Raw genomic sequence first — 21,995 nt, 5'->3', positions numbered from 1 at the left:
CATTTGCTCAATCAACGCAGCCAGTGTCTCCTACCTCGATCTGTTTTTTTTTTTTCTTACTTTTCCAAACTAGAGTGTGTTTTTCTGATATAATCTGTCCTCTGCAGCCCCAAACGCTTAAGTGTCAGTCACACATCTGAACATCACCTTCAGTGACACACCTGTGCTGGACAGGTGGCCCAGGCAGCAGTGGCACGGATGCTGGGGGCACACAGGGACACCAGCTGCCGAGGGCCATAAAGGTAGAAGAAGAAGTATTTGAGTTTCCTTCATGTTTAAATTATCCAGAGCTCTTAGAAGTTGTTTAAGGTGAATGATTTCTATTGGGCATATGATTTCCTAAAGTTTGTAAAAAGTTGTTTAGCATTAGCTGGCTTTTCATGTTCTAAACCAGGGAGAGCAGGGCTCTGAGTCACATGGGCTTGTGCTGGTGCCGTCTCTGTGTCTGCGAGATCTCTACAGCAGTCTGTTCCACGTCTGTGTAAGCTCTGCCTGGAGAGGGAGACGTGTCCTGCTGTGGCCCTACCTCATGGCCTTCTTAATAGAGGGCAGGTCAGTGCTGACCTGGGTTAGGACCCCAGCCCAGGCCTCTCCCACTATCTCCCCCCCCCCCCCCGTTGTGCTGCTGTGAAGCAGCAGGAAAATAGGAGCTGCTCACAGGACAAGCAAGACAGCAGGAGGGACCGGCACTGCAGCTGTGCGGCATGGCAAACCCCTGTCTCAGGCTGCAGTCTGTGCCGCTCCACCAGGCAGCAGTGGTCTGGGCGCCGTGTGTCCTGTGGAATTGCTGAAATTGTGCAGTGGTGTCCTGGCAGCTGTGCAGTCTCCTCTGGGGTCCTCTCCGCGCTGCAATCTTGTTGCTCTGGAGAATCGGCCCCTGGCGGGCCACGGAGGGCCTGCTGGGCTCCACTGCCCTGCACCTGAGTCCTCGCTGCTGTCTTTGCCATCTGCCTTTGTAAATCCGTCTACTCTGCGGAGCAGTGGCCAGGGTCCCCCTCGAATCCGGCAGGGCCCACACATCCTCTTGTGGTGCCTGCCAACTCAGTCCAGGGCCGAGGGGACTAGACTGGCTGGCTCCTCTCCTTCACACCTGGAAGACTCCCCGCTAGGTCACTCGCTCTTGAGATGCCCCTCTCCCTGCTCCTGTCATCGTCAAATCCTCCCAGGACACAGGAAGGAAGAGGAACTGGGCACCCCTGCCAGGGGGATACTTGTCTCTCACAAGAACAAGGTCTCATGGAACAGAGGCTACCTGAGACGGGCATGCATAGCCTTCCCTTGGCTGTCCACCCACCTGGGCTCAGTGCTGGACATCTTCACCCTGAACACAAGGAACCTCTGGAGAGGGTGACCTTTCACAGTCCTTTAATCAGATCACTTTGCCCAAGCAGCCCTGCTGGGCCCGGGGCACTGACCACTATCTGCTGCGTCACACTGAGAGCTGGACACAGACCAAAGGCAACGTGCTTGACTCCCGGAAGTCGTGCCGGTGACAGAGGCGAAAACAAGACCTGCTATGGTGTCAGAGGGGTTCCTGCTGTGAGGAAAACTGGACAAGGCAGGGGACGGGCCGCTGGGGAGGGTGGGCTTCAGAGAGGAGGCCGGGCCCCAGGAGGGGCATCAGTGGCCTGGGGGTCCTGGAGCCAGCTCTGCAGGAGGGCACAGAGCACTGGGTGACACCTGGAGCCCTGGCAACAGGGAGGGGGCATGAGGAATAGATGTGGTGAGGGCCAAGCCTCGGTGCCATCTCCTGAAGTCACAGGAGAAGCACATCACAGAGCCCTGAGAACAGCCCCCTGCAGGCCTGCTTGAGCAGCCTCTGTCCCCAAGCAGTCCCACCCATGGCTCTAATGCTACAGCTCCCTGCAGGCCCACATCACTGCCTCACTGCAGATGAAGAGTGACTCCAAGGAGAACTTTTGCTCCATTGTTCAAAGTCATGGAACCGGGAACACTGGTTGGGTCCCCACCTGAGCAGACCACTACCACTCCGCTGGCCAACAGGATGGTCCCCAGAGAGCCCAGGAGCAGTGGGCAGCAGGCAGCCTGCCCTCCAGGACAGAGCCCAGGCCCCACCCAGGGCCCAGCCCTTGGCGTCTGTTTCCACCGAGAGCTCAGCACAAGGTTGGCACAGCCGGGACGGGGAATGGAGCGCAGGCCAGGACCTGCAGAGGGGAGGCGTCCTCGGCTGCAGGGACAGCGTCTCCGTTCCAGGGGCAAGGAACCCAGTGGTTTATCAGGCGAGGGAGATTGTTGAGTCACCTGCATGGTGCGTCGGCTGAGCTCAGCCTATCCCTGGTGTGAGCGGTGCCAGGCAGTTGTGTGAGGGGGGATGGGCTCTGAAGTGCAACTCTCTTCCCTGTGGATCCAAGCTTGTCACTTCCGTCACCGTGAGGACCTGTCCCATTGGCCAGGGGTGAGGAAGCTCACAGGAGCCTCTTGCTGTGACTTGCAACACCGGCACATGCATGTCCTGCCATGGCCTCTGGGGCCTGGGTTTGGAGTGTGGTTCTCTGAACTGCATGGTTCGAGGGGGCTGACTGTGCTGGCTTTCCGGCGAGCACTCCCCCAGCCCAGAGGCAGGGCTCCTCAGCCAACATCAGCCACATCTGTGAATGGAGTAGGTGGAGGACAGGGGACCTGCAGTGGGAGGCTGGTCCCAGTCCTTGTCCTACAGGAAGCCGCTGCCTAGGCCAGTGCAGAGGGGAGCAGCACTCCGGCCCTGCCCTCCTGTGCCCGCTCTGCCTCACCAAGGAAGTCTGCTCCGGCTGACTCTGTTGTCCAGAGCTAGCCCTGCAGCTGTACAACAGGCCGCAGGCCAGGAGGCCGAGGGGCAGGGCCTTCTGACTGGGCCAAGGGCTCGACTCTCTGATGATTTGAGATGCTGTATTGCCCATTCCATAGGCTAAACCACGATTTAAAATTTCCACTAAACTAAACGAGGTAAACTGAAGGAAAACTAACAATTTTCACCAGGGAGCTAAGTTGCCTACAGACTTAGAAATATAAAAATATAGAAATAAATATAAAAATAAAAGTTTTAAGAAATATAATCTTAGAAACTTATATTTCTTAAAACTTTTATTAATTAGGCATCAAAATTAATGGAATGTGAATGGAAGAAATTTAACTTATTCATAAAGTATTTTAGTTTTTTTGTACTGGGGACTGAACTCTGGGCACTGGACCACTAAGCCACACCCCAGCCCTATTTTGTATTTTATTTAGAGACAGTCTCACTGAGTTGCTTAGCGCCTTGCTTTTGCTGAGGCTGGCTTTGAACTCGTGATCCTCCTTCCTCGGTCTCCAGAGCCGCTGGGATTATAGGTGTGCACCACCGTGCCCGGCCATTGACAAAGTTTTGAGACCTTGCTTTTAGAAGACACTTTAGTCTGGCTCACTTAAGTTCAGGGGTTCGAGACTAGCGGCGGGTGGCATCCTGCCACCACAGCTGCCTGAGAGCCACTGGCACGGCACGTTCTGTCCCATCCTGCCTCCGTTCCTCTGCTATTGTCTGTCTCTCTCTCTTTCCCTCTCACAATAGGTCAGTTTCCAAACTAGCTGGACAACCTTGAGCCTGCTTGGCCCAGAGGAGAGTGCACGTCCCACCTTTCCGTCGTAATCCAGGGACTAGAAAAGTCTAAGACCCGGCTTTCTTTTTCTGAGAGGGTGCGTGTGTGTCCACCTCCCCAGTCAGCTGGACTGCGAGCCTCCTGGGGCGTCCCACCCTTGATCTGCGTGTCTGTCACCCTGCCTCATCCGGGCAGGCTGTGCCCCCTCCTTCTAGGCAGCCTGCAGAGAGAACTTTCTTTTCCTTTTTTTTTTAGTTGTAGATGGGCACAATACCTTTATTTTTATTTATTTATTTGTATGCGGTGTTGAGGACCAACCCAGGGCCTCACAGTGCTAGCAAGTGCTCTGTGACTGAGCCACAACCCCAGCCTGAGACACCATTTTTTAATGGCTTTTTAAAAGACAGTAGTTTAATGGCTCCTGATACCCAAAACTCGAGATCTGATTTCCAACTCAAACCTTTAAAGCCTCTTCCCCGTTCACACCTTCCAGTCTGCCCTCTGAAAACAGCTGCACTCTTCAAGGGCACACTCTTTCCACATTATATTATGCATTTTCTTCTGGTGAATTTACTCAGTGTTTTTTAAAAAAAAAAGACAAAAAAATAAAAACTCCTCTCAACCCAGAGGCCTCTGGGAACCCAGAAAACAGGCGCCTGGAACAAGCCACGGCTGTGCTCCGGAAGCTGTGGCACGTGGAGTGCACCTGCTGGGTGCAGGCCTGGCCTCGCAGCACAGTGGCACAGGGTGCTGACCCTGCCTGGCCCCACCCCAGCACTGCTGTCTGAGCGGTTGTGCACGTACCACACTTTCCTCCAGCCTTGGGACAGGACAGGGAGTGCGAGACGGCTGAGTCAAGATGGCCAAATTGTGGCCCAAGTGAAGCCCTGTGCCCCTAGCTGACCCGCTCTTAGGGATGGCCACAGCCAAGAGCCTGATGTCCTTCCAGGCAGGCACCAGACTGCTCGGTGACAGACTAGCACTTGGAACAAAAATCAAATTCACGAGGCATAGGGAATAAGCTGCTCTTCTTAAAGAGGCCCCCCGGGGCAGACGGAGCTCCCTGCCTCCCCAAGTTCTCCTCTCATCACAGGCAGAAGGGGGTCCCAGCACACTGTGCATGCCACTTGCATTGAAACATGCGTGGCTTACATCTTTATCACGTCTCCTGGTCTGTTTCAAAGTACCTGAACATTCGGGAAATATCAGGTATGATTATGTTTTATATTTAGGCATGGAGAGCGGTTTTACCACGGACTGATCCCTAGACAGGTCTGGCTGTAGGAAGACTTGCTCTGAAGCCTCAGGCCTCGTATGCCAACCTGCCTGCCTCCCAGACGTCCCGACACCATCCTGGATGTAGGGAAGGCCAGTCTTTAAGAGGATGAAGCATCCCTGCATTCCTGCTCCCAGGGGCCCACCGTGTCCTCACGCTGAAGCCGTGCATACTAAACATGTCCTCTTTGTTCTGCGTGGGTCTCAGAACTCGTCCCTTTTCTGCTGACTGCAGGAGAAATGCGGTTGGCTGATTCTGATTTTCACAGCCTGTCTGCATTTCAACTCGCTTCCCTCATCAGGGACATTTCCCTGAGAAAGACATGAGAGGATAATTGGCTAATCAACATGGAGAGCAGCATCCTGAAGGGAAGCTGGGGATTCAGGGCCAGACACAGGCCACTGGCTCGGCACAGGGCTCCGTCTTCCCCTCACACACTCGAGCCTGTCCATCACCGACTGTCAGGGTGCTTCAGCAAGCTGCGGCCCAGCACAGTGCGTGGCTTGAAAGGAGGCCAGCCCCAGGAAGTGGTACCATCAGACACCGTGTCTGTGGGAGGAATTCACAGGGCCATGTGCCTGGCCTTCCCTCAGAGACAGGGAGCTGCACAGAGGAAGACCGAATCAGACAGGACTGTCATGGTGAGGCCCACGGACACATCCAAAATCAGTTTGTGGGAGCTGATCGCCCAGCCCCTCAGCAGGCTGCAGGAGAGTCCAGTGCTCTGCCCTGACAAAAATAGCCCCTCTGCTGCGACCCCACCTGCATTTGCTCTGCTGGGGCTGTGGCTTTGCCTGGCCTCTGCAATCACACAGCGCGGTGGAGCAGCTGTCACCAGGGCTCAGCTTCCTCTAATCCCTCTCCCCTGGGGCACACGCGCAAGGCTGCCATGGCGCATCCTGGCCTCCATACAGGGACTGCAGAAGGCAAGCCGGATGCCGTCGGTCAGGAAGGCCCTGCCCAGACCTGCGTCATCCCAGCCACGGGGGCCTGTCCCAAGTGCGCCTGTCCAGGGCGGGCCCGAGGCTCCTCAGGGAACAGGAGAAGGGACCTCACAAAGCCTGGCAGCAGCACAGGGGAGGAGCCGTCTGTGGGGGCTGGTCTGGAAGGCCGAGCCCCTCCTGCCCCTGGAGAGGCAAGGTGTCTGCACAGGGAGGCAGATACCTGCACATGTGCATCCCGGTCTTTGTTTAGTGACTGTTCTGGGGGGACTGGAGCATCACATGCACATCACTCACTGGGCCCTGATGGCCATTTAATCTCTTTTCCTCAACAGAAACCCCGGATCACATTCGTCATCACAGACACCTAATAGAACTGCCTCCACCACCGACCAATCACCCATCTACCTGTAGAATGAAGAAATTAATCAATGTAAAGTTGACCATTAGTGTGCATTTTGAAAATAAAATTCTTCATGCAAAGACCAGTTTCTGTAGATCAAGTTTACAATAACTGACTTGGATTAATTATGAGTTGCTCAGCTACTCTCTGCAGAAAGAGGTGAAATGGCCTTGAGCTCTCCAGGACCAACGGCCCATAGCCCAGCCTGACTGTACAGCCAGCATTTGCAGCCCTGATCTCTAGGAGCCTCAGCTTCTCACAAGCACAGCCAGAGGCTTCTCTGGCCACGTGCCCTGCCTTGATGTGAAGGTCACGCACAGCCTGCACACAAGCGCACTCACAGGAAATGCGTGTCACTGTATGATTTTGGTCCATGTGTGACCGCAGTGCTGGAGGGTCCTGGGAATTAAAGCAAGCACTTAATCTCTAAGTCCTGAGTGGCATTCCCTCTGGAACCCGTGGGCTCCTATCACACTCACAGGGTGACTCATAGAAACTTGTTTTATCTAAATCACCACCTCTCAGAAGCTCCACATCTCCATTCACAGTCCAGGTAGACACGTGTCCCTGAGGAGCAAACATCAGCAGACACCTGGCACTCCACATCTGCTCCTGAGGCTGATGCCGGCTCAGGCTTCGTTCCTGTGCCACCCCACTGCCCTGGTCTCCCCTGTGGACGCCTGAGTCATGCTTGGCACTGTCCTGCTGCGTTCTGTCTTCCTGTCACCTGGGGGTCATGGTCTGCACCACCACCGCAGGGCCAAGGAGCAGCAGCCCTAAGGAGTCTGCTGCTGGCCCGGGGCAGGAGGGAGCTGCTGGCCACCAGGGAGCAGGAAGAGCACCTGAGGTGCTGCAGCGGGAGAGGTGTCTCTCCTGAGCACCGTCGGGCACGCTGCACCCACTCTGACAATGGCATGGGCCTGCCTCTGCTGACAGGGACATGGGCACAGCTCTACATAAGATGACTGTGCTGTGCTCAGTGAGTAGGGGTGAGGACAGCAGATGCTGGGCTTACTCTAATCAATCAGACACAACTGGGAGTCTGGTTGTGAGAAGTGACTGCCAGGTGGACCCAGCTCCACTGTCCCTTTGGTTGCCAATCTTTCTGGAGCTGCTTGGCCTTGCTGGGTCATGGACACCAGTGTCCCAGCAGCAGTGGCTGAGCAAAGACCTGGCTCACCTGCTCCAGGGGCTGCTCCAGTGGGGCCTCCAGGAGCCAGCTGCCGCGGTGGCTCACTCCCGGGGGAAGCTGTTGTGTGGCTTAGAGAACAAAAGGCTGTGGTGTGTCTTCCAGAGAACCTGCAGCAGTCAAAGACACACTGGAGGGTCCCCACGGGGGCCACTAGAGTCGACTCTGCTGGCTCCTGGGGCCTGGGGCCGCATGAGGGCTGTCTGAAAGGTAGGGAATTATCACCCCTTCCTGCCGAGAACGTCACCTGAGGGACCTTTGCCTCCCCTCAGACCAGAAGGTCTGTCTCACCCCAGCTCACCTGGCCACCCTTCCTGAGCAGCCTGTTGGTTCTGCTAATGATCACAGGTGACTGGCAGGCGTGGTGCGGCCCTGAGTCCGAGCACCAGCACCAGTGTTGTGTGCGTGTGCGGCCACCAGCGGCCCGCTTCTCCTGGTTTTGCCCTGTCACCTGCATTCCCATGTGCACCCACCACATTTTCCAGGTGCCTGCGTGGGGTCCAGGTGTGGTCAGGTGAGCCCGGGCACTGGGGCTCACTTCCTAACTGTGTGACTGTGTGACATAGGACCACGCATCTGTGTGTCACAACCACTGTTTTTCTGTCTGGAAAAACCCCTTTCATTTTGATTTGTCGTCTGGTTTCAAACCTAACCTATTCTAGTGATGGCCTTGGAACAAACTAACCCCACGCAGCCACAGCAGGCGATTCTGCCAGCTTCCCAACGCGTTTCCAAAGCCAGTCACCTGACTTCTGCAGACAGCCACATAAAATAGGACCCTAAACAAACTAAGGTGGAAAGCTCGAGTTTAGAAAGTGGAGAAGGACCTACCTGGGGCTAAGACCCTAGTCAGCTGGCACAAGTTTCAGACCTACTCTCTCAGACCACTGTGCACAAACCCCCGCGACGGCGAACACTGGGTCCGCGGCCTTCCCAGCAGGACGGGAAGGGAAAAGCAGTGTTTGACTCCATCTCAACAGCAGGCCCCGGCCCAGGCACAAGTCTTCCCTCATCTAGAGAACTGGTGACAACACCCAGCACTCTGTGCCCCAGCAGCGTGAGCTGACGGCGCGCCTCCCCAGCTCTCCATGTCAGCGCAGGGGAAGCCGTGTGCCTGTCCACGCAGAGCTGCGGGTTCAGTTCTTGGCATCTCGCCAGGGATGCCACTCTAGACTTGGCAGATTAAGCAGTCAGCCAACAGCACAGGTGCCCCGTGCCTTGGTGGGTCTTCACAGAGCCTCTAAACATCAAGAAGAACCTTGGGGGAACACATTTAAACACATGCAATTTACGTCTGTGCACAGCTGTACACGTTTGCTTATACATGCAAATGTGATTAAGCCAACAGTTGAGAGATATTCCATAAAATGCAGGCTTGCTGATCTTCCCACCAGGATTCTAGTGCGGACTAGCCACTCTGGCCACCTGGCCACCTGGGGCCTCTCCCTGATGGCTGCTTGTGTCTAGGTGCTCAGAAGCTCTGCTGGAGCCCAGGTTCTTGAAGAGCCTCGGGCCCAGGGATAGGCTGAGAAAGAAGAGCTCCCTTCTTTGTAGGAGGCAAACCCTGAGCTGATAGTGACCCTGGGTCCTTAAGAGAGTGCCCAATCTTTCTAGAATGAAAATGACCTTTAGAAAATGTTTTGTTTCAAAGTCACCTGTTTGAGTCTTTTTCTAATAGAAAGCTAGACATGAAACGAGAGCCGTCCTGTGTGTTGCAGGACACCTGGGGCCTGCCCACACTGTCTGCCACGCTTCACACCACTGCAGGCCTCAGACCGGAAACATGATGGTCACACGTGGCCAAGTTACCCTGATGGTCGGGTCCCCTCCCTTAGGTCTTCTAGGTCCCAGGTTCTTCCAGTAGCACAGTATGGGACAGGAATAGCACTTCTTGATAACCCATGAAAGAAAATGTGAAATTAAAGACCAGGTATGCTAAATTAGTTTTCTTGCTAAATTTTGCCTGGTTGATCAGATACGCACAGCATAAACATCTCAGCAAACTGCTGTGACAATTCGTCTGAATCACCACCTGAACAACCTCAGAGCCTAGGTGCGAATTCACACAGATGGCTCCTTGTCGGGTATCCAGCAAGCCGACTTTTCACAGGAAGCTTCCTGGGTATTAACACCAGAACATGCACACTGAGAAGCTGACCCAAACCAGAGCCTGGCCCTTTGCCAGGGTTTTAAAGATTACCATTTTCCTCCTCTTCCTCCTCCTCCTCCTCCTCCTCCTCCTCCTCCTCTTCCTCCTCCTCCTCTTCCTCCTCCTCCACATCCTCTCCGTCTTCGTCATCATCCTCATCGTCCTCCTCTTCCTCAATATCCTCTTCTTCCTCCCGGTCCACCTCCTCGTCTTCCTCGTCCTCGTCTCCTTGCTCGTCATTGTCCTCAGAGAACTCCTCGTCTTCCTCCTCGTCCTCCTCATCCTCATCGTCATCGTCCTCCTCCTTCTCGTCCATGTCCTCTGTCCCATCACTTTCGTAGCATTCGTCCACGGAGGAGCTGTCGGCTTTCACCGCAAATGGTTTCCGCTTGGGAGCAGGTTCCTGAGGCTGTTTGTCTTGTGTTTTCCTTTTTTTAGCCAAGGGACAACCATACACACTGATAAAAAATCGAGAGAGAGAAAGAAAGAGAAGATTTGTGTTACTGTCTCTGAAGATCAGAGCAAAGAGTGCCTGGTGAGCATGACCGCCATCAGCTGTGTGCCGGGTGCGTGCACACTGTGCACACACAAGCCCGAGCCTTGTCCAGCTGCCGCTAACGCCCAGTCTGAGCCTCCCAGCTCCTCGTGACCCAGATCCGAATGGCATGGAGGTACTGAGAACTCATGGGATGGTCACGAGACACTTGTCGGGCATGCACGTCATGCAGTTGGCAATGCACATTCACTTCACCAGGCATCGTACCACGTGGGAAGTACAATTAAAACTGCATTATGCACACTTTATCAGCAGATACAAATTTAGGTCAAATATGCAGACATCACACTGGGAGAGCTCCTCCTGTGTGTGGGTTTGTGTAGTTGATGGGTGGGAGGAGCCCACTGGGGATGGTGGACCGTGGGCCCCTTGGTGCTGCTGAGGAGACCGCATTGTCTGGAGTCACGGGCTCAGTCTACCCAGCACCCCAGAGACTGCGGTCAGCTGTCACCACTGAGGCTGAAATCGGCCCAACTTGGGGAAGACCCTCACAGAGTGGGCTCTCAATCTTCCCTTGAGAAGGGGGAAACTTTTTCTATTATACCTCAAACCCAGTTTTTCTTTTCTTTCTGGAAATTCAATATGTGCTACAAAAATTTAGGGAGGAGAGGGAGAGGCAAATGTGCCCTGGCTCCAGAATGAGATCCGGAGGTCCCTCCTGAGGGTGCTGCCGAGGAGGCCTGCAGGCCTAGCTGGGCCCAGTCCTGGACCTGGGGAGGGCCAGATGCTCATGTGGTCTGAGCCATCCGTGCCACTCATCTGGGTGACTCCCCTGCGTGGGATCCTGTGCAGCACAGGACAAGCAGAGGTGAGAGCACAGACCCTCAGGTCCGGCAGGGACGTGGACGAGTCAGTAATACTATTTAGATGCACTCATGGCCGTCACCAGGGGACCCCAATACTGCCCATAATGATACCCAAACAATGATCGGGGGGAGTGGACCCAGGGCAAGAAGCACTCTGATAAAACACGAGAAGGGACTGCGTCACGGAAGAGGAGCAGGTGGTCAGGGGCCAGCAGGCTCTCCAGGAAGAGGTGGCTCTGGAGATGAACTCTCCAGGACACGTCAGTGGCACCTGGAGAAAAGAAACCCTTCCACCAAGGCCAAGGAGACAGTCTGCAAAGAAACGTGAGCAAAAGGAACAGCATATGAGGCTCAGAAAACTGAAACAGAAGCTCGCACAGTGTAGAACTGAGACCAGACAGGGGTGGGCAAGAGAGCAGGGGCAGTGTGGAGCAGGGGGCAGACCCATGGAGGCCCCCAAGGCACCTCAGAGCTGCAGGCAGGACACGCAGAGCTAGAGTCCTCCCAGGGACCTAGCCATGAGTCACACGTGCGTTGGAGAAGGGGGACAGCCAGCTTGGTGTGAGGCTGGAGGGGGGTGAGGGGCAGCTGCCAGGCTGCCCCAGTGGTGGACAGAGTGGCAGGTGCACCGAGGAGGAGGTCACGTTGCCAGAAGTGCTTTTGGATGTGGGAGGGGTGGGGGAGCAGCCGGGACCCTAGGGAGGTTCTACTGCACCCTCAGCCCCAGCGTAGGCCATGGTGGCCAGCGAAGGGCACAGCACAGTGGGCAGGCGTGACTCAGGAGGTGGGGCAGCACGTGTTGCGCTTGGAGCGTGGCGGATCTGACCTGCCTTTGTCAGGACCCGCGGTTGGGCGACTGGCAGAGGTTAGGCTCACAGCCATCGGCCGAGTGAGGACCACTCAGCTGTCACACACTGAGCGGTCAGGCCAGGGCTGGATGAGAGAGCTCTGCTGAGAACCACCGTGAGTAAGCTGGGGCTGCTGGTCATTGTTCGGGCCTCCAGCCGGGCAGCAGGCACAGGGCCCCTCAGGGCTTGGGAAGCCAGCTGTCCCAGGGGCCAACACTGTCAAGAACAACAGTACTGGTGGCAAAAATCCATACTGTTCCTGGGTACACTTCAGGGTCCAGCAGAGAGACGTCATTGTGCCCTGGGGAGGCTGCCCACCTGGGAGAAGTCCCTCCACCTGGATGCCAGGGTTTGACTGTGCTCTGAGGACAGCTGGCGGACTCCTCAGGCTCTGTTGGCCTTAAATAGAGGACACCTCGGCTCAGCCTAACCAATGCCTGCACCCCTTAGAAACACAGGAGCAAAGCAAGTATGGAACTGCGACAGCCAGGAAAAGCAAAGGGAAGGACGTGGTCTGCAGTGCAGGGAAGGACGTGGTCTGCAGTGTAGGGAAGGACGTGGTCTACAGTGTAGGGAAGGACGTGGTCTGCAGTGTAGGGAAGGACGTGGTCTACAGTGTAGGGAAGGACGTGATCTACAGTGTAGGGAAAGATGTGATCTGCAGTGTAGGGAAGGACGTGATCTACAGTGTAGGGAAGGACGTGATCTACAGTGTAGGGAAAGATGTGGTCTGCAGTGTAGGGAAGAACGTGGTCTGCAGTGTAGGGAAGGACAGGGTCTGCAGTGTAGGGAAGGACGTGGTCTGCAGTGTAGGGAAAGACGTGGTCTGGAGTGTAGGGAAGGACGTGGTCTACAGTGTAGGGAAGGACGCGATCTACAGTGTAGGGAAAGACGTGGTCTGCAGTGTAGGGAAGAACGTGGTCTGCAGTGTAGGGAAGGACAGGGTCTGCAGTGTAGGGAAGGACGTGGTCTGCAGTGTAGGGAAGAACGTGGTCTGCAGTGTAGGGAAGGACATTGGTCTGCAGTGTAGGGAAGGACGTGGTCTGCAGTGTAGGGAAGGACGTGGTCTGCAGTGTAGGGAAGGACGTGGTCTGCAGTGTAGGGAAGGACGTGGTCTGCAGTGTAGGGAAGGACGTGGTCTGCAGTGTAGGGAAGGACGTGGTCTGCAGTGTAGGGAAGGACGTGGTCTGCAGTGTAGGGAAAGACGTGGTCTGGAGTGTAGGGAAGGACAGGGTCTGCAGTGTAGGGAAGGACGTGATCTACAGTGTAGGGAAGGACGTGGTCTGCAGTGTAGGGAAGGATGTGGTCTGCAGTGTAGGGAAGGACGTGGTCTGCAGTGTAGGGAAGGACGTGGTCTACAGTGTAGGGAAGGACATTGGTCTGCAGTGTAGGGAAGGACATTGGTCTGCAGTGTAGGGAAGGACATTGGTCTGCAGTGTAGGGAAGGATGTGGTCTGCAGTGTAGGGAAGGACGTGGTCTGCAGTGTAGGGAAGGACATTGGTCTGCAGTGTAGGGAAGGATGTAGTCTGCAGTGTAGGGAAGGATGTGGTCTGCAGTGTAGGGAAGGATGTGGTCTACAGTGTAGGGAAGGACATTGGTCTGCAGTGTAGGGAAGGATGTGGTCTACAGTGTAGGGAAGGACATTGGTCTGCAGTGTAGGGAAGAACGTGGTCTGCAGTGTAGGGAAGGACAGGGTCTGCAGTGTAGGGAAGGACGTGGTCTGCAGTGTAGGGAAGGACGTGGTCTGCAGTGTAGGGAAGGACGTGGTCTGCAGTGTAGGGAAGGACGTGGTCTGCAGTGTAGGGAAGGACGTGGTCTGCAGTGTAGGGAAGGACGTGGTCTGCAGTGTAGGGAAGGACGTGGTCTGCAGTGTAGGGAAGGACGTGGTCTGCAGTGTAGGGAAGGACGTGGTCTGCAGTGTAGGGAAAGACGTGGTCTGGAGTGTAGGGAAGGACAGGGTCTGGAGTGTAGGGAAGGACGTGGTCTGCAGTGTAGGGAAAGACGTGGTCTGGAGTGTAGGGAAGGACGTGGTCTGGAGTGTAGGGAAGGACAGGGTCTGCAGTGTAGGGAAGGACGTGATCTACAGTGTAGGGAAGGACGTGGTCTGCAGTGTAGGGAAGGACGTGGTCTGGAGTGTAGGGAAGGACGTGGTCTGGAGTGTAGGGAAGGACGTGGTCTGGAGTGTAGGGAAGGACAGGGTCTGGAGTGTAGGGAAGGACAGGGTCTGCAGTGTAGGGAAGGACATTGGTCTGCAGTGTAGGGAAGGACGTGGTCTGCAGTGTAGGGAAGGACATTGGTCTGCAGTGTAGGGAAAGACGTGGTCTGCAGTGTAGGGAAGGACGTGGTCTGCAGTGTAGGGAAGGACGTGGTCTGCAGTGTAGGGAAGGATGTGGTCTACAGTGTAGGGAAAGACGTGGTCTGCAGTGTAGGGAAGGACGTGGTCTGCAGTGTAGGGAAGGACGTGGTCTGCAGTGTAGGGAAAGACGTGGTCTGCAGTGTAGGGAAGGACGTGGTCTGCAGTGTAGGGAAGGACGTGGTCTGGAGTGTAGGGAAGGACGTGGTCTGCAGTGTAGGGAAGGACATTGGTCTGCAGTGTAGGGAAGGACGTGGTCTGCAGTGTAGGGAAGGACGTGGTCTGCAGTGTAGGGAAAGACGTGGTCTGGAGTGTAGGGAAGGACGTGGTCTGGAGTGTAGGGAAGGACGTGGTCTGGAGTGTAGGGAAGGACAGGGTCTGGAGTGTAGGGAAGGACAGGGTCTGCAGTGTAGGGAAGGACATTGGTCTGCAGTGTAGGGAAGGACGTGGTCTGCAGTGTAGGGAAGGACATTGGTCTGCAGTGTAGGGAAAGACGTGGTCTGCAGTGTAGGGAAGGACGTGGTCTGCAGTGTAGGGAAGGACGTGGTCTGCAGTGTAGGGAAGGATGTGGTCTACAGTGTAGGGAAAGACGTGGTCTGCAGTGTAGGGAAGGATGTGGTCTGCAGTGTAGGGAAGGACGTGGTCTGCAGTGTAGGGAAAGACGTGGTCTGCAGTGTAGGGAAGGACGTGGTCTGCAGTGTAGGGAAGGACGTGGTCTGGAGTGTAGGGAAGGACGTGGTCTGCAGTGTAGGGAAGGACATTGGTCTGCAGTGTAGGGAAGGACGTGGTCTGCAGTGTAGGGAAGGACGTGGTCTGCAGTGTAGGGAAGGACGTGGTCTGCAGTGTAGGGAAGGACGTGGTCTGCAGTGTAGGGAAGGACGTGGTCTGCAGTGTAGGGAAGGACGTGGTCTGCAGTGTAGGGAAGGACGTGGTCTGCAGTGTAGGGAAGGACGTGGTCTGCAGTGTACTTTAGATATGGATTTTGGGGGAGGGGATTACCAGGTGCTGGACCACTGAGCTGCCTCCACAGCCCTTTTTATTGTTTTAGAGGCAGACCCTTGGCTGGCTTTACGTGTGATCCTGTGGCCTCAGCCTCCAGAGTTGCTGGCATCCACAACTGTGGCCGCTATGCTTGGCTCGAATATGGAATCTGTGAAAGATCCTGAGATTTGGGGGCAGCTTCCTCATGCTCAGTTCACATCTGACACTGAGTCGGTTTGAGATCCATGGTGGCCCGTCTCTCTGGCGGACCTGCTTAGGTGCGCCCTGAAGGTGCCCGGGCAGTGTCAGGGGAGCCCAGGAGGCCTGCTGCTCCTCAGGTCCCCTAGGCTTAGGGGTGTGGTGGCCACTGTCTTGCCATCCTTCTGCTCATAGCTCTCCTGTGAGTGTCAGATGCCTGCTGGTGTGTGCAGAGCTCTGCATCGTGGGCTCTCAGCCAGCGGTCACCAGGCCCGCTGTCAGCCAGTCCCCGGATCCTGAGGGAGGACGGCAGACAGGGCCACGTGTCTTCTGGGACGCTGCTTCCCTCGGGTTGGCAGTGGGGCTTCTTCAGGGGCAGGAGGGCCCCTCTCCCTCTCCCTCCGCGCATGCCCAGAACCCACCCTTTCAGGACGGCACTAGTGCAGACTTGGAGACGGCCATGCTGCAGAGCGCAGAGCAGGACAGAAGGGTCCTTTTACTCGCGGCTGCAGTAGAATGACTGGGATTTTGGAAGATGGTGGGTCTGGCTGTGAGGACATTGGGGAGCATGGGCTCCAACTGCAGGGCACCACAGAGGTGGGTGTCTGGTCCTGAGGTCATAGAGGCACTCTGTCCCCAGAGCAGGGTTCCTGCCACCTGCTCCTCCTGGTGGGGCAGCAGGCACAACCCCTGCCTTGGCTGTGCCCCATGGCACTGTCCTGCCCAAGGCTTCCAGTCCATCAGTGTGCTTTGGAGAAGCCGAGAACGGGGAGGAAAGAGAAGAGAGGAAGGAGCAGCAGAAGTTGTTGACCAAGACAGGAACCCCAGGTGTAATCACAGAAGCCAGGTGAGCATGGAAGGCCCAGGTGTGAGCTAACCTGTCTCCTGCTCTGGGAGTGCCTGGAGTCCAGCAGTCGCTGGGTCTGAGTACCTGCAACATGTCACAGGCCATGGGAGGTAGCTGGGTTGTGATCGGAAGAGCCAGACTTCCCTTTAACACGGGGTACACACCTGGACTGGACCTGGGCCTCAGCTTGCCATGTGCTAGGAGGATACTGAAATCTTAAATCGCTTCCTTCCTGCCTGTGTTCCACCTGAGCAGATGTCTTTCAGCCTGCCTGTGTTCCACTTGAGCAGATGTCTTTCCTTGACTATACTTTTGCAAATCATTTGGATTCACTTTCCAACCACCGGCATTTGCTGGCTATAAACGCCCAGTTTCCTGCCACTTCACCTGGTTGCTTGCTTAGGGCTTTCACTATGTCCTAACCTGCAATGCAAACAAGATTGCATGTAGTTGCATACGACATCCCTTTGTCCTCACTGACTGTCAGTTCCTGGTGTCTGGTTTCAGTGTGACAACAAATTCAAACCCAAGACACATTTCGTCCTACCACAGGGCAGTGGGCCCCGCAGAGGATCTTGGTTCTGAGAACACAACCTAACGCCTGCTGGGGAGGCCTGGGGAGGCTGCTCTGGGGCGTGGCTTGGGGTGTGCCTTCTGCGGAGTCCACCTTCTGTGAGCCTGGAAGGAGGAAGGGTGGGCCTTGCCCTGGTCCTCTACACCAGGAGGTGATGTGTGCAGCCTGCCTGACTCTGCAGTCACACCCAGCTCCAGCTGGGCTCTTGTCTGTTCTCACGTGCAAAGCCACAGTGCTGGAATGTCCCAGACTGGGAGAAGCAGGTGGAGTCGGCCGGAGCTGGAGGCCCTCCGGTGGTGAGCTCGGCCTTCACACTCCTCTTCCCTGGGCGGAGGTTCCCAGCTCAGCTTCCTCCTTGGGATTCAAGTCACTGTCTCATTCTGAGTTCTGCTTCTCCAAGGTGTGGCGAAGCTCCCACCAGCTGTGGTTTCATACTGGCCGACCCAGCCTTGCCCAGGCCAGGCACTCTGCAGGGTTTCCCGATGAAACAAACCAGGTTTCTCTGTGGATCAGGAAGGAGTGCCTTTGCTGTTCTGGGGCGGGCCTGGGGCCTCACACTGCCTTTCTCCTTCAGGGGGTGGGAAAGCGCCTGTTGAACTGGTTCTTGGTCTAGGAGCTGCAGGATCAATACAGTAGGCACCAGGCATATGTAACTATTTGATTGAAATTAAAGAAAATTATAATTCAAACCCTCTCTTGGATTTGTCATATTCCAAGTGGCCACCATTCTGGACAGCAGACAGACACGTCCATCATCAGGCAAGGCTTCCTGGACGTTCTTCTAGAGCTCAGCAGACCCTCTGGAGCATCATAGTGGTTCCATAAACATCCACTGAAGGCAGAAGGCCAGGGAGGGCAGTGGGCATTGCGGGGAAGACTCTGGGGGCCAGGGGAGGAAGGGCCTGGACTTGGGCAGCGGCTTAAGACTCCTGCATGGAGTTAGAGCCCAGGAGGCCCCCGCTGGCCCTGGCTGTAGCCTGCCTGCCCACAGCCCAGGCAGACCCTCCCACCCCTGAGGAACACGGTGGAATTTGGGGTCAGGTAGGCCCTGAGGGTGCCCTCGTGGCCACGGGCTTAAAAGCAGCCCTGAACACTGAGTCAAAGTCACAGATTTCAACGTCACTCACACACTCTGTCTTCCATTCTCATCACCTGATATGGAACACAGATAAGATGGAATTCTGTATCCTTTACACACGGTCGAAACTTCAAGGAGTTAGTACACAGGACTACTCATAAGAGTGTGGCAGCTCGGTAGCCTCGTGTTGACAAGACGGGCCTCTAGTAACATGCCTAGATTGTGTCCACAGTGATTCCTACCCTGGACATCAGGCATGAGACCCAGCCACGACGTACATCACAGATTACGGTCCTACCCCTGTGCTTCATGTACCGTGCAAGTACATGGATGGAAGAGACAGTCCAGAGTGCTATAAGTGGCGAGAAGGAAAATACATGCTACATTAGACGAGAGACCTGGCCCCACGTTTTAACCTCAAGTTACAAGTCAAGGGCTGCACTCAGCTTTCTCCAGGGTCCTCCCAGCCCCTCCCTCCTGAGTGTGACTGTGGATTTTTCCAAACAGCCTTTGGTTGGTGCGGCTTTCTGCCCTTTGTTCTCAACCAGTGTAAACAGGGCCATCTGGAGCTCCCCCGGTGAACCCCCTGGTCTGAAATTACAGGTGTCACATGCTCACAAGCCTGATGTCTGTGACCTTGAACTTGAGGCTGCATGATCCATGAATAGAGGCAGGGGACGCAATCTCTGAAACTGAACCCCACGTTTGGCTGCATGTCCTCTGCCTCCAAGTATGTGGCAGAGCTGCAGCAGGTAAAGCTGGGGTGACATCCAGGACCTCCTGCCTCCTGGTCAGAGGCGCAGAGGTGCCAAGACAGGGCTGAAGGACAATATTCTTCCCACGGAGCTTGAAAAGCATCCATTAAGTCAAGGTTGAGATTGTTCCTTTGCAATAACAGAAATGGTGTCTGACATAATTCTGGAGTGCCCAGTCATAGCCACAGCTCAGCCTAACCACAGGGCTTACCCCAGGGCTGTGTTCTCCTAACCTTTACACACTATGTCTGCCAGACCCTCCGGATGACGCTAGGTGGACATCCCCCCACCCAACCCCATCTGGAGGGACAGGTGTCTGGAGCACCTTCTTCAGGCGCCCAGCCAAGCAGCGCTGGGCGGCTCTGCAGGTTTGCTCCCTGGTTGCTAAGGTGGTAGGCCCTGTGAGGACCCCTGAAAACAACAACAGCTTTTGTCTGGGAGGAGGCTGGGCACTTGTACCCAGGCAGCCCCCGTAGATCCAGTCGTGATGCCTGGGGTTGCATGGGTAGAGGAGAGAGCGAGACGGTGAGGAGGGCCGGGTGGCCGGGAGTGAGAGAAGACTTGACATCACACAGCTGGGGGCCCAGGAACACGAGAGGTGGCCGCCCTCGGGCAGCTCCGAGCTTCCTCTCAGACTCACTCTGAGACTCCAGGTCCCACAGGCTCATGGGCAGGGGCTGGCGAGCCTGGGTCTGTTCTGCTGTCATCTGCTCTCGTCCTGGACAGAGTCGGTGTGTCTCCTTTTAGAGGGTCACTCTTACAAATCTCCAGAACAGCTGCAACCCTTAGAGGACCTTAGAAGTGATTTGAATCACTGAATTATTAAAGGGCCAAGATTCCAAACTTCCTCCTGAACTCTCTTTGCAACGACACACAACTAATTAAACCTATTCAGTTTTAATTCTATATCAATATATTTTTTTCATTTTGTCCTTTTATCGTTTATGTGGGTTATTTACAAAGAAAATTGTAAATAAATATACATATATTAAACTAAATATACATATATATCTATACACGTGTGTGTATAGATATATATGTATATTTAGTTTAAATTTGATATAAATGTTTTATGCATTAAAAATATTCAAGAAAAATTTGTTCAAAATGTTTAGTTGGTTCTCCTACTGAGGACATTTGAACAAGTCTCTGTTTCTGGATGGCAGAGACTTGCTTCATATCTTTAGAAAAGTCTCTTTAAATTACATAGCCTGTTATAAATGTTTGCTGCCTTAAGCAAAATAATTCAAAGTCAAAATAACAGTGACTTTAATCTCCTTCAGCCCCAGAACAGTTTCTTCCAACTGGGGAGAAAGAGTGGGGAGGCTCTGGAGTCTCTGTGCATCCTGCACAGGACATCCCCAGGAGCCCGTGGGGCAGACCCAAGTGCACCTCTCCAAGCAGCTGTCCAGAAGACACGGCTCCCCGGCAGCCGAGGTTCTTACATGTGCACCTTTCACTCCTGAAGGCCACGGCACACGCCTCCTCTTCCTCTGTCCCGCCAGCTGAGAGGTGGGCGGGGGCACACAAGGTGGGTAGGGCCTTTCTCCCACCTGCCCAAGTCCAGGTGGCCCTCTCCTCCTGGCTCCTGCTCCTCTTTCCTTCCTCCCAGGCAGCACCACTCCTGAGCTGGCCGGGAAGCAAGCTCCAGGTGGGAGGCTTCTGAACTTGGACAGCTGCCCCTGATCTCCCTCCAGGTGGCCCTGGGCTGGCCGGCAGGTGTCTGGTGTGGAGCCTGCTTCTCCCAGCTCTTCAGCAGAATGGGTAGTGCCCAGGGCTGTGCTGGCCTTGGCTGGACAAGGGCAGCTAGGGGCTGGCCTCCAGCCTGGCTCTTTAATTGGTCCCTCTTCCTGGGCTCTTAGCACAATTCCTCCTGTCAACTGGGCCATGTCTTTGACTCTGTCTTTGGTCCTCTTGAGCTTTTATGTCTTGCTATTTTTATTTTCTAAGTTTCTTAGAATTCCTGTTTTCTAAATAGACCATTTTTCCATTTTTTTGTGAACACTTTCATTTCTGTTGGGCATTTTCTTCTCTGTGCCTAATCTGCTCTCTCCATTCTAGGCCTCTCCTCACATGTCTAGTCTTTAGCTGTCCATCCTCATTCAGGGAAGGACAGTTGACAATGACCAGAGAGGCTACTGGACTCCCCAGAGCAGGTCTCTCAGGTTCCGCTGGACGGCACATCCTGGCAGGTGCCACACCAGGAATCCAGACCTGGAGACCACTGGGTCTCAAGATGGGGGTGGGGCACCGATAGAAATCCAGCCCTCCTGCTGGCCCTCGGCAGTCTGGGTGACATCGGACAGGAGTCCTCCTGGATTCTCCCTGGAGAACAATTTCGAATCTGCTTCTTGCTCACCAGGCCTTGTGGAGGAGAGTGGCAGAGGTGTCTGTTCCTCACATAAACCTACGGACTTTGCCTGCTCTGAGACCCAGTTTTGCCTCAGCTTCTAGATGCACCTGTACCAAGGACTGTCCAATGCTAAGGGTTGCCCAGGGACAGCAGGCTGCCACTCAGGGTCTTCGAGGCCAGCAGAAGAGACAGCTGTTTTAGGGGTGGGGGCCCTGGTCTGTCAGCACTGACTGTTTCCTAGCCCCCACATTCTCCTCTTGTGTTATTCTGACCCAGGAGCTTCTGCCTTTGGAATCGAGGTTCCTTCCACCAGTGGAGTGAGCTCTGCATAGCAGTAGAAGCCTGTAGGTGTGTGCCCTTCACCTGGATTCTTAGGACCTGTCCAGTTTATCCACGTCTTTCCCACACCATCCGATGGCCACAGCACCTCACAGCTAATGTTCATCGGGGTCCACGTTGGCTGTTCTTGTCCTGCCTCCCCTGCTCAGCCTGGCTCCTCTTGTCTGGAGCTTCCTGTCCCACAGACCCTGTAAGACCCCTCTGGAGCTCTGCCTCTCCTTCCAGCCTTTCCCAGTTATCCCAGAGCCCAGGATGGTTCATCCTACAAACAGTGCCACCAGAGTAAGCCTCTCCTGTAAGCCACCTGGGTCTCCCCCGATGACTTGGGGGGCCTGTGGTAGTGCCTTAGGTTACTGTTCTGCCCATGACTTCAGGACCCTGCGTGTGTCACTTTCCTTGGTCCCACTGTGCCCTGCAGAGGGACAGGCGTTGAAGGTGGCTTTTGTTGGCTGGTGGTGCTGACATTGAGCACTGGCCTGTGAGCCCTGGTGCCTGGCTGGGTTCTACCGGTGTGTGGGCTTCAACGAAGTCAGTCTATAGCACAGCACTGACCGTCCTTCCATTTGTAAGTTCGGAATGTTGAGAGTGTGAGACAAACTTCAACTGCTGATCCTTCTCTTGCAGTGACCCCAGCAGATTGGACTGCTGTGCGCATGTGCTTAGGCTCCCAGGGGCTCCTCAGTGACGTCTTATGTCAGCAACAGAGCTCCAGGGGTTTTGAGGCCTCCAGAAGTATCCAGTCCCTCGGGACTAGTGACCAACACACCACTGGTTAA

General features: G+C 55.1%; 1 protein-coding gene across 21 annotated transcripts in view; it reads right to left on the bottom strand.

Moving 5' to 3' along the window:
* The window catches only part of Myt1l (myelin transcription factor 1 like), a 338,827-nt gene that overhangs the window by 93,063 nt on the left and 223,769 nt on the right, over positions 1 to 21,995 (bottom strand). For 20 of the 21 annotated variants that reach the window (XR_013429313.1, XR_013429314.1, XM_078029761.1 and 17 more), the window contains one exon: positions 9,582 to 9,988. The exons of the other annotated variant lie outside the window; for it this stretch is intronic. Coding sequence is in view for 18 of the 20 variants with exons in the window: in XM_078029761.1 (XP_077885887.1) it covers positions 9,582 to 9,988 (407 nt within the window). In the remaining 2 variants the exon portion in view is untranslated. The remainder of the gene's footprint in view (positions 1 to 9,581; positions 9,989 to 21,995) is intronic. 21 annotated transcript variants of the gene reach the window in all.

Source organism: Ictidomys tridecemlineatus, chromosome 12 (genome assembly GCF_052094955.1).
Source record: "Ictidomys tridecemlineatus isolate mIctTri1 chromosome 12, mIctTri1.hap1, whole genome shotgun sequence".
NCBI classification, from domain to species: Eukaryota; Metazoa; Chordata; class Mammalia; order Rodentia; family Sciuridae; genus Ictidomys; species Ictidomys tridecemlineatus.
This window is presented reverse-complemented; position numbering and strand designations above follow the sequence as displayed.